Source organism: Candoia aspera, chromosome 7 (assembly GCF_035149785.1).
Source record: "Candoia aspera isolate rCanAsp1 chromosome 7, rCanAsp1.hap2, whole genome shotgun sequence".
Classification (NCBI taxonomy): domain Eukaryota; kingdom Metazoa; phylum Chordata; class Lepidosauria; order Squamata; family Boidae; genus Candoia; species Candoia aspera.
Genome location: NC_086159.1, coordinates 83,685,425 through 83,697,966, shown reverse-complemented (window position 1 = coordinate 83,697,966; position 12,542 = coordinate 83,685,425). Strand labels below are relative to the sequence as shown.

The 12,542-nt window shown below is 43.0% G+C and overlaps 1 protein-coding gene across 2 annotated transcripts in view; it reads right to left on the bottom strand.

Annotated features, from left to right (window-relative positions):
- Positions 1 to 12,542, bottom strand: part of ANO2 (anoctamin 2) — a 126,108-nt gene that overhangs the window by 98,755 nt on the left and 14,811 nt on the right. Inside the window, exons 2-5 of one of the 2 annotated variants that reach the window (XM_063308379.1) lie at positions 11,971 to 12,069; positions 5,810 to 5,961; positions 4,334 to 4,388; positions 1,248 to 1,299 (exon numbers count right to left, since the gene is read on the bottom strand). In XM_063308379.1, the coding sequence (XP_063164449.1) occupies positions 1,248 to 1,299; positions 4,334 to 4,388; positions 5,810 to 5,961; positions 11,971 to 12,069 (358 nt within the window). The remainder of the gene's footprint in view (positions 1 to 1,247; positions 1,300 to 4,333; positions 4,389 to 5,809; positions 5,962 to 11,970; positions 12,070 to 12,542) is intronic. The other variant, XM_063308380.1, reaches the window with a different exon arrangement.

The window sequence follows — 12,542 nt, the reverse complement described above, 5'->3', positions numbered from 1 at the left end:
GCCAGGGCCTCAGGCTAGATGGCGGAGCCAAGTTTTTAGTTCCTTGTGAAAGGCCAGCAAGGTCCAGGCAAGGCTGATTGTGGGGGGCGGGAGGGGAAGGGATGATGTCCCAGAGGGTGAGTGCCATGGGGCCCTTGTCCTGGGTGCCAGCAGATGGCACTGTCATGGACAGGACCTGGAGCATGCCTCTTCTGCCAGGTCTGGGCAGAAAACTGGGGAGAGACATTTCCTCCAATCATCTGGTACTTAAACTAGTTCTCCAGGATTTCTCGAAGACAAGATTTAAGGGCTTGGCCAATCCATCAACCAGGGATGCATTCAATTTAATCAAGTGAGGAAGCACAGATACAGTGAAACTCTGATCCTCTGCACTCTTGCAGGGCTTCAATCTCTGACTTGGCTGTTGCTCCCAAAATAATGTGGGTTCTTGAGCCAAGTTAATGTTAACAGAAACAGACGGGGCATAACAATTGTCAGGAGGAACAATTAATCTTGTTATGCTCTTTATTTATTTGGAAGACATAACCAAAAATTGATTTTTTTTCCATAACTGGAATAGAAGGAATGAGTGATTAAAACCACAAAGTGAAGCTGACATCATCATCTACTCAATTTTGAAGGCTTTGCCTACATCTCAATTCCCACCATGTTTGTTCATTATAAATAACGAAATAAGTAACTAAATTCATATGCTGCCAAATCATTCTGACTCCCAATGGCTTAAAACAAAATAAATTACATTAAAAACATCCAACACAAGAAAAATAAAAACAAATGCAATAAAACCTCCATAATGGGAGAAGGCGAAAAATTCTTAAACAATTAAAATTTTAGTCCACAACCTTCTTACACCAGGGCTCAGAATAGCTAAAATAAAACCCCAAAACCAAAGGTATCAACAAAAAACAAGGAACACAAAATAGCAAGGAAGAAAAGATGGTGGCAGAGTACCATTTGGCTGTTGCCACCAACTTTGTTTTGCTTTTTGACAGCTTCTCCATCTTTCATAGTTTTGTAGCAGGCAGGAGGAATTCATCTCTCTCTGGGTTGGGATTAATTACGTTGCCTGAGATTTTAAAATGTCATTCATAGAAGAAAGTGAAACAGAGAATTCCATCTGTCCTTATATATGAACAACGAACCAGGTGGCTCTATTTTGCAAAAAGCTGAAATGTTCAGTGTGACTGTTCAAGCATATTGAAAAGCAGCTTCCAAAACAATATATTTAACATTCAAATTTTTCTTACCCATGCTGTTTTTGGCTTTTGAACTATATGTGCGCTTCAAAATTTCATGTACCTATATTTGAAAAAAAGAAAAGAAAAAGAATACAGAAATCACTTACAGGCGATTCTCCAAAATTAGCAGACACCAATCAATGTACATTAAAAAAAAAAGGCCATCTGCTATAACTCAAATTCTGACCAACACTTTGTCAGCTATGGCTGGATTCATAGAGTTATTTATTTACTGCATTTTCACAGTAGTATAAAAAAGAGGAATAAAGAACAATATACAAGACAAAATTTGAAAACATTTCAGGAGTAGAAGGACCTACTTTTGGGAAACTTAAAGCGGACGTTTTCCTTCTACTGTTTCTGTAAAAACTTCTCTTTGTCGCAAAAGGTAGCACAGCTTTATAGCTCCCTAAGGGGATGTCAACCCATAAAGACGCATGGCTTCCAGGTGCATCAGAGAACAACGTGGAAGGAGACATTACTTTCAGCAGACAATGAAGAGATGTTCCATCCTGCTGTTTTGCTTTGGAGCAACAGAGCCCTACAGAAGTGCCCAGGATGGAAAGTCTTAAGTCCTTTACTGGCAGGTGGCAAATGCTCCTTTCTTGGCAGCCAGAGAAGAGAGCTCTGAAGATTGGAAGCCTTTTCAGCTCTGTGTTATTTTTCCAAGCTTTCATTATGGATTCTGTAAGCATTGAACACACCCTGGTGTCTCTAGGGCAGCGTTTCTCAACCTTAGCAACTTTAAGGTGTGTGGACTTCAACCCCCAAAATTCTGGGAGTTGAGGTCCACACACCTTAAAGTTGCCAAGGCTGAGAAACACTGCCCTAGGGTGCCCTTCCTGGCCTAGTCTGCTTGGTAGATTGAAAATTCTTTAGAAACCTAATATCCCACAAAATATAGTCTCAGACTGGTGTCCCTGGTCTCTATGGAGAAGGATGTTTTTATGCAAGCTGAGGGACTATGGCCTCGTTTGCATATCTTAGCAAGTCTACTGCATAGGCCAGATTCTCTCCATGCACAGGTGCACACACATACTTTATAAACGCTAATAAAGGTGTGCCCAATATAGAACACACATTTTTGTTTCAAGTACAAAACAGTCCCACCTGAAACATGCTGTTGAAACATTTTGAGTTTACTGAGCTCCACTGAGCAAAACATGAAACTCGACGACGCCATGAGGACAGGTTCCGAAGCATTTTGAGTGTTCTGACCATAAGGAGCCAAGGAACTTGGGCACAACTGTTGCTCCTTCATCTCCTTGGACCATCCCCTAAATGGTCAAAATCAAGCAACAGACTTGCCCCTGCCCCCTTTTTTTTGCAGCTTGCCTGCCAAACAGAAAAGCAGAAAAAGCAACTGGATGGCGAGAGACAGAGAAAGGGAAATGGATAAAATAAAAGAAGGCTCTGATGCTTCTGGACTGTGTATAATTAACTTTATAAGACACAAGTGCATGAAAAGAGTGCGCATGCACATTAAACTAATAACCTAAAGTAGTTTTTAAATGTGTACATCCTCAGCAGCATTAGCAACACATGTACTGGAAGCAAATGCGCACATGAACAGATATGCACACGTTCCCCTGTGCCATACCTGCCTGTAAAAGCAAGCATGGCATGACATTCATCAGACCCACAGGAATGCCATGTCCCCCGTGGCACATTTTAAAAGCAACAACTACAGCAGTAACTTTCCAGGCCCTCCCTCCCACTAATGCTCCCCCACCCCCCACTCCTCTCCATCTAAACCAAGAGCAGCAGCAGGGACACTCTTGGGCTCTGCCTTACGCTAGGCAAGGCCTGGGAAGAGTTGCAGGCCGCAAGACAACTGGCAACTGTGGTGTTTTGGGTGGGCAGAACACTCAAAACAGGGATGTGCAAAACAGCCAGGTTTTGTTTCAGTCTGGTTCCCTTTGTTGCAAAGCTTGAAATGAATCTCTGCAAGTGCCCACGTGGGTTGGTCTGTGCTCAGAACACTCAAAAAAGCTGTTTCAAGGTTGAAGCATTTTGCATACCTGTAATAGTTAATAACCATATAATCGCCTACATATCAGCTCAGAGAAGTCACCCTATGCTTACCAGTGTGACCAGGCCTCCTGTCAGCTTTGCAAGGTAGTCCAGACAAGAAGCACACTGAGAAGTACTAGCTCTAACTTTATTATAAGGCTACATTGACAGAATCTTGCGACTTGGAAAGTCCATTTCTCCCCCGTCGCCTTTACAGCCCAAGAAACTAGGGAGGGTCCCTTCTGAGATGTTTGCCACGTCTCCGTTCCTTCTGCGGACTCAGACGCCTCTTATCTGACCACTGCTAGCCTGCAGCTCTTCCTCCTGCCCCCCAAGGTCATTCCCACATACCATTATACCTCCAGAAGTATAAAATAAAATAAAATTTAGAACCTCACTGCCCATCACTGTCCTCTTTCTTAGAGTACATAATGGCGATGCTTCAGCTTTCTCCCTTTTCCTGGGGGATTCATGGAATCATACAGTAGGGTTGGAAGGGACCACCTGGAGGTTTCTGGACCTGTCCTCCTGGAGCTCAGCTGCCTGCATGAACAGACAGCTCTACTCTGAGGCATCCTCTGGCCACCTCCTGCTCCACTGATCTGAGGTCCTCGATTTGGGGTCCCTTTCCAGGAAACAATGTTTGTGGGTGTAGACTCAGCAATGGAGGAAGGTGGCCCTCCCCTGAGGTTCCCCCTGGGCCCTCCTTGGCCATGTCCAATTGCCAGGCCCCCCTTCCTGTTTCAGCTGTGTGATTTGGGACTCTCTGCCTATCAGCTGGCTAAACCCGATTGCTCCCTGCCCCAGGGCTCCTTAGCTGGATCAGCACACCCAGAACAGCAGCGGACCAATTCTGCAGAGAGGATGCTTAGCACTTTTGTCCGGTTTAACTCTTAATCCTTTTCTGAGCTTCCCAGTAGCTTGAAAGGAAAGGAACAAATTTTAGCTGAAATGTTGAGCCTCTACCCTTGAATTAGCACTTTGAAACAGTAACCCTCTTTGTTCCTTTATCTGCTAAAGTGCAAAAGGTGAAGCATTCTTAAGCCATCATCCAACAACAGGCTTCTTCTGGATTTACTCACAATTCGACTGCGGGTGCCATTGTCAAAAAACGTATCTTTATCTTGAATGTTGTACCTTGAAACATGACAAGAAAAAATCCATGACATTATAAGTTGCATGTAATGCCATACAGGACAGAATTAAGGCTACTTTTATTTAGAAGCCACAGACACGAAAGGCAAAAGATTTTACAAGTAGAAGGTTATGGTGCTATAAAACAACATTGATACATCACTTGTAGGATTTTTGTCTGACAAGCTTCAAGTAATAAAAGGGTTCTCACTTCACTATTCTTCCCCTTTCCAAGGACTCTGAAGGTCGAAGCGACTACAGTTACTCTGTTTTACATGTTTGAACCCATGCTTTTTAAAATCCCAAGAAATCAAATTTCTTCTGAATGCAATACAAGGTACATGTTCAGATGCAAGAAGTATTTTCATTAAATCAGAAGGAGACTGGTAGCTTCTTTTAAGGGTGACATATGTGGTCTGTTACCACTTTTAATAAGATGTGTTCTGTGTGCAAGGGGCAATCAGATTCTTTTTGATTTTTGGCTGCCGTAGACTTAACATGGCTCTTTTCCCATAACGTTTTCATAAAGTGAGTTACCCGTGAAATGCAAAAGGTTCAGATATTTCCAGTACAAAACAGGTGTGAGCTTTCAGGAAAAATCTCCCAAAGATAATCTTTGTCAGCTCTTTCTGCCCTTCCTTCTCCCGCTGCAGCTTGCCACTGGCTAAGATGGTAATCTGCTCCTGGTGTGGGGCACAAAAGTTTGGGAGATGGTGGCCAGGGGAGATGGGTTTTAGGAATTCTCTCCCCAGGAGCCTCTCCAGGCACCAAAATTCTCTAAAACTAGTTATTAAGGGAAGCTTTAAGTTACTGGTGCTTATTTTTATTTTCTTATTGTTATTTTCTTATCTATGGTTTCATTATTTACAGTTAATACATTCTGATTAGTTTGCTGTTGTTTCACTGTGGGTCTTTGTACGGAGTTTGGATGTTTCTTGAAACAGGCTGTACATAAAGACATTGCCTGACTTGCTTCAAGGGCTGGATCCAGAAATAGCCCCATCTGACTCCTTTTGTTTGGGGATCATTCAGCCCAACTCGGTTCTGGTTCTGGAAGGGTGATTCAGGAAAAAAAAATATGGTCTTTTCTCTGAGCAAAAGTTTCCTGTATGGCTCGGAAAAGGATGCTGATCCTGTTTCCTGTTTTTAACGGATCAAGTGATCGGCATTTTGCCTCTGCGATTCCCAAGCCACCTCTATATACCAGTGTTTCTTAACTTAGCAACTTTAAGATGAGTGGACTTCAACCCCCAGAATTCCCCAGCCAGCTTTGCTGGCTAGGGAATTCTGGGGGTTGAAGTCCACACATCTTAAAGTTGTCAAGTATGAAAACCACTGCTGTTATACTGTGCTTGATTAGGACCGACCCAATTTCTGCAAAAGAAATTTGGATTAAATTCCACATCACCCTGTCAAATACTCACAAATATATTTTTTCTCTGGAAAAGGGGTAAGATAAATTCTTCGTTCTAGTGGTCTGTTGCTCTGGCACTTTAGGCTGCAATGGTTCTGTAAATTTCTGCCACACGGAAGACAGCTTCTTGACAATTCCCCCTTCTTCCTTGATTTCGTAAGTCTAGAGAAACAAAAACAGCATGCATCATAGGTGCATAACTTCCAAAATATCACTAAGTTCATTTATTCAAAAGGAACAGATGCAGTAGAAAGGTGTGTATACTAAACAGGTGCATTCCTGCTCAGAAATCAGATGAATAAACTTGGCAATGCTATAGATAAAATCTGGGATGAAATAGGCAGGGAACAAACAAAAGCAGAAGCACTGTTGGTGTCTGCTACTGCCTGCTCGATCATGGAAATGGGGGCAACGTCTTTCAAAAGCGAACTGAAGACCTTCCAAAGAAGAATAAAGATGGGGGACTTTAATTACATCAATCAGTTGGGAAGCAGACTCCCTTGGGCATGGTTGTCCCATGAAACTCCTGACTTGTCTTCTCTACAACTTCCTCCTTCAGAGGGTGGAGAACAACAACACAAGGGGAACCTCTGTATATTAAAAGGTAGGGAAGATTCAGACAACCAGGTTGTCCCAACCTAAGTATGGGACACTAACAATTTCTCCAGAGGGCAGGAACATACAACATTGTGCTCTACCACTTTCTATCCCACTGGAAGGCGATCTCCACCTGTCTTTTCTTCCAGCACATCAAAAGTGGCATTTTCCTACCTGTAACTGCACAAAAGCTGCTGCCCACTTCCCCTGCTGCACTTCATTTCACTGCAGGCAAATCCTCCACTCCAGTTAGTTTGGGTGGTCTGTGGCAGGAACAGTCCCTCCCTCCCTTCCAGTCACTCCCTCCATGGCCAGTTTTTCCTGGGCTGCCTGCCCCCTTCTGAAGGGACTGGACACCCCCCCCCCCATCCTCTTTCTAAACCAGGTGAAATTGGCAAGAGTTTTGCCAAATTCCCCTCCAGCTGAAGCTACAGGAGGAAACACCCCCTCTGGTTTCCTTTGCTGCTTCTTTGCTGATCAACCTGTGGACACACCAGATGAATAGGTGCCTGGTATGGGGGGGGGGTAATCAGTGGCAGGGGTCCAGACAAAAGGAATGTTGATGGAACGTGCTCAGAGATCCATGTTTGTTGTTCTGCTCTCTTCTTTTTGTTTTCTCTTGTGGTTGATTAATAAAAGCAGTGTAAAAAAATGTTCTCAAAGACCTGTGCCCAGTTTTGCTCCTTGTGAAATGGATGAAGGGTCCTAAGGGAACCCAGGTTTCAAAAAAAAGAGGAAGACTTACACTCTTTTGGCTGAGAACTGCATTTGCAAAAGTTTGCAAAGGAGCAGGATATGCAAGGGGAAATTCCAAAAGACAAATGTCATAACTCTGTTAATCAGTAAATCTTCTAAGTAGGTTAGATATTTCTTATGCAGAAAATTTATGTCTGTACAGAAATAAATACACTTATTTCTGTTACATAAATTTACAACAAGAATAATTTTATAATTATTGCCAGATCAAAGGACTATCACTTTGCATTAATAAATATGGACAGTCCAATCACAGACCCCCCAGATTCAACCCAAAGGTATATTCAACAATTCTTCAACATGCAGATTAGTTGGATATATATATATGGCTTCCCACCTCTATTATTTCATTCAGTTTCCATTTAGATAATTTTCAATATGATATTCCTTAGCAGCTAAAATTGAAAGTTTCAGCACTGACGTGCTTTCCTGGAAAAGTCGGTCAGTCAATCTGTGCTTTGGTCAATGACAAGGAAATATTGGAAAATTACTTCTCCGCTTCTTAGAATGTGCCTTTGAATGTTGAATAATCAACAGTCCATTAGGCAGTTAGATCAGGAGATGACTTTTGTCGTATTTTAATAGTGTATATAGCTATTTGCCCAAGCAGGTAGCAATATCTGGTTGACCTTGCTTGATCTTGCTTCTTCCTGGGTATCTAACCTAGCTCTGGTTCCAGGTTCCAGAATTTACCTCCATCTTGGACTCAATGTGTGAGTCATCCCTTGAGCCAGCTGACATTTTCTTAAACCTTAATAAGGTTTAAGAAGTAAACATGACAAAAGAAGGCCTTAAGGTGGATTTACACCAAGACAATGAATTCAGAGGTTACTACTGAGAGGGTCCAATTTAAGGCCACAGCAGGACTGCTACTGCAGGCACATATATCTTTGTACGCCTTGGAGGGGTAGTAATAAGTTGGAGGCTGAGTATTATAGCAGATGTGTTCTCTGGACCTACATATTCTTCAATAAGCAATTCGTTTTGTCCAAGAGCACATGGTAATATTTTCAATTCAAGCACCCACACTAATTATTCTACTACCTTTCATATTTTTATTTTTTAACTTAAAACATTTTTGTAAGCCACCAAAGCTTCGTAGGCCCTCAGCACTGGGCTTCTAGCACCCAACAGCTCAGTGGGACATACTCACAGCCCTTAAAGTCTTGGGTAAGGTTCTAAGAGCCCACCAGAAGTTACTGATGAATTGGAAAGTGTAACAGGGCAGAAGAGGAATATCATGTATTTATTTATGTATTTATTTAACATATGTCAACGCCACTGCAATAAAATGACTCTCAGAGGCTCATACCAAAAAAGGGAAACACTAAAGAATGTTCACACTATCAAACAGTGGCACTCATTTCACATGCCAGTAAAGTAATGCTCAAGATCCTACAAGGTAGACTTCAGCAATTCATGGAGCGAGAATTGCCAGATGTACAAGCTGGGTTTAGAAAAGGCAGAAGAACTAGGGACCAAATTGCCAATATCCGCTGGATAATGGAGAAAGCCAGGGAGTTTCAGAAAAACATCTATTTCTGTTTTGTTGACTATTCTAAAGCCTTTGACTGTGTGGACCATAACAAATTGTGGCAAGTCCTTAGCGATATGGGGATACCAAGTCATCTTGTCTGCCTCCTGAGGAATCTGTATAACGACCAAGTAGCAACAGTAAGAACAGACCACGGAACAACGGACTGGTTTAAGATTGGGAAAGGAGTACGGCAGGGCTGTATACTCTCACCCTACCTATTCAACTTGTACGCAGAACACATCATGCGACATGCTGGGCTTGAGGAATCCAAGGCTGGAGTTAAAATCGCTGGAAGAAACATTAACAATCTCAGATATGCAGATGATACCACTTTGATGGCTGAAAGTGAAGAGGAACTGAGGAGCCTTATGATGAAGGTGAAAGAAGAAAGTGCAAAAGCTGGCTTGCAGCTAAACCTCAAAAAAACCAAGATTATGGCAACCAGCTTGATTGATAACTGGCAAATAGAGGGAGAAAATGTAGAAGCAGTGAAAGACTTTGTATTTCTAGGTGCGAAGATTACTGCAGATGCTGACTGCAGTCAGGAAATCAGAAGACGCTTAATCCTTGGGAGAAGAGCAATGACAAATCTCGATAAAATAGTTAAGAGCAGAGACATCACACTGAAAACAAAGGTCCGCATAGTTAAAGCAATGGTGTTCCCCGTAGTAACATATGGCTGCGAGAGCTGGACCATAAGGAAGGCTGAGAGAAGGAAGATACATGCTTTTGAACTGTGGTGTTGGAGGAAAATTCTGAGAGTGCCTTGGACTGCAAGAAGATCCAACCAGTCCATCATCCAGGAAATAAAGCCAGACTGCTCACTTGAGGGAACGATATTAAAGGCAAAACCGAAATACTTTGGCCACATAATGAGAAGACAGGACACCCTGGAGAAGATGCTGATGCTAGGGAGAGTGGAGGGCAAAAGGAAGAGGGGCCGACCAAGGGCAAGGTGGATGGATGATATTCTAGAGGTGACGGACTCGTCCCTGGGGGAGCTGGGGGTGTTGACGACCGACAGGAAGCTCTGGCGTGGGCTGGTCCATGAAGTCACGAAGAGTCGGAAGCAACTGAACGAATAAACAACAAACATACACACACACACAAACGCATTTATAAACAGAACAACACCACAAGAATGCAAAGAAAATAAAAAGATGTAAGCATCAAATCCAAATCAAATCACATCAGGGGAAGGCTGGTTTCTGAAAAACCAGTGAACAGGGAATCAGCCTGAACTCTGCAGGGAGGGTCTTCCACAATGTCGGTGCTGCAACAGAAAAGTAGCACCTCCTTGCCTCACCCCCCCCAACCCAACCCCCCCAAAAGAGTGGGATTTGCAGCAATCTCTCCCTGTTGGACCTAACTGATCAGGCCCCAACCGGGTGGAGAAGGTGTTTCTGAAGGTAACTGGGTCCCAAGCCAAGAAAGGTTTATAGGTCAAAACCAGCACCTCATTCAATACACTGTGTTGTCCTTTTTACTATACCTCATTCATTTCATTAACATTAACTCACAGGATCCATTGAAAAAGGTTAGTGGATGATTTTTCCAATTTCTACAAAAACCTTTGCCAATAATTGGCAATTGCCATCCAAGATGAGATGTCCATCTCTTACATCCCATCTAATAGAACCATTGTGCAACCTTATACAATATAAGGCCACATAAGAATTATTGTTGGGGTCAGTGTAAGTGCTTACTCTCCATGTAACAAAAAGGAGAAGTCTGATGGGCACAGGGGCTAATCTGTCACTCTGCTGTACAGCAAACAACGGTGCAACGTGTAAAAGTCTGGCCTGATTCTAAGAGCACTCCTGTGGCATAGACTATGTGGCTCACAGTCACAGATGTGTGGAAGAAGCCACAAGGATGTTGGTGACCTTGTGTGCATGACGACACCATGACTTCCCCCTACCGTCAACACCCCTCTCTATGTTCTTAGCTATGCACATGCTATGGTTTACTGTCTAAGGTCAACACTCAACAAAGAGTTGAGTTCAAAAAAGCTACATGTTACCACGTAAGCTTCTCTCTCAACAGAAGCAGGCTTTCTCCTGTCAGCCATCTTCCTGGCCTTAGAAGGCTGGGGAATATGGAGGAGGGTCTCCTATGGACATTTTGCTAAGCTGGAGGGGAAGTCAAAACCCCTGCAGTTCTCCAAACTGGAGTACCAGACTCTGAACAGCCTAGAAGGGACATCAGCCAGAGACGTTTCCATCAGCTAAAGAGTCTGCTTGACTGACTGCAGTCTAGTCTTGGCCAGTTTCTCAAGACAATCAATCCCACATACACACAAGCCAAATCTCCCTTTTGCACACGAAATGAAATTAAAACACCAACTAGCATTCCAGCCTAACTCGGTAAAATATACTTTTAGTCATTATGCTTTAGCTCCCCTTGGTTGGGTTTAGCCTTAAATGGCCAGGCTAGACTTCAAATCTCACTCTCCCAATTTACTTCTACCACTTTGCAGAACTGGCCGATCCCATTCAGCTTAAAAGTGTGGCAGGAGTGAGTGAAACAGCTCCTCTGCCCTCCTGATGCGAACAAGGTGTTTTCATGCCAGAACTACAGTCAGATGGAAATGAGCTGCGGGCCACACTAGTTTGGTCCAGTGGTCAAGGCACCGGGCTAGAAACCAGGAGACAGTGAATTCTAGTCCTGCCTTAGGGACGAAAGCCAGCTGGGTGACAGTGGGCCAGTCGCTCTCTCTCAGCCCAACCCACCTCACAGGGTTGTTGTTGTGGGGAAAACAGGAGGAGGAAGGAATATTTGGTATGTTCCCTGCCTTGAGTTATTTATAAAAATAATAAAGGCAGGATAAAAATAAAATTAGATAGGTAGGTAGATAGGTAGATAGATAGATAGATCGATCTACATATCCAAGGCATTAAAATGTGCCTCAAATGAATTTCCTAATAAAACTGGAATGGCTTGAGAGTAAAAACAGTTAAAGCACAACTTAGAGGAACGCAAAGGAAAGTGGTTGGAATCTACCCAAAACATCTTCCCAACTATTTTCCTCTGAAAGTGCGGTTAGATGACGCGCCTTTTCTTTCCATTGCCCGAGGGTGTCTGCAGGGCATAGTCAAAACAGTCAATGGTAGCCACAAAGGTGTGATCAAAGCTCCACCTGTTTTTTATGTGTGAGTGGAGTTTTGATCGCGCCGTGATGGCCAACTTGACTTTTGTGGCCATACCCTGCAGACATGCCTGCCGTTGCCCTCTTTTTCCAACATTCAGCAGTGCTAAAAACAGAATTGAATTGTACTTACTCTTTTAGTGGGCATTTTGATTTTCAGAATCTCTGCTTCTCGGCTCAGTACATTCCACGGGGCATGTATTCGGACAAAACTTAATCCTTGACTCTTATTCTAAAAAATTAAAAACATACATATTTTACTGAAAGCTATCAAATAAGAAAGCTGTACATAAAATGCCCTATGCTTCTCAGAGGTATGTAGAAATCGCTTTAAGTGCTTCAGGGACCAGATTCAAAATGATGGAATAGATGGCCTTTTCCAGGATGCTCTGGTTCAATCAAGGCCAAGATTTTCAAGGAGAAACTCTTTAAAACCTGATAATCAAAGGGCCTATAATTGCCTCTACCTACCTCAGATGGAGATCTTTATCTGGATCCAGCCCTGTCATTTAACTGAGTGTTGTAACAGAGCAAGTTAGGAAGCTTAGTTAAGAGGTGAGTAAAAAGTATTTGCCAGAGAAAACACTGAGAGGAAAGAAATTTACAACCTGGAGTCCAGGCTTCCTGCCTGTCACTTAAAGCTTTGGGGGAAATAGAGCATTTTCCATATCCAGCTGAGAGAGAGAGAGAAACCCCACCACAAGC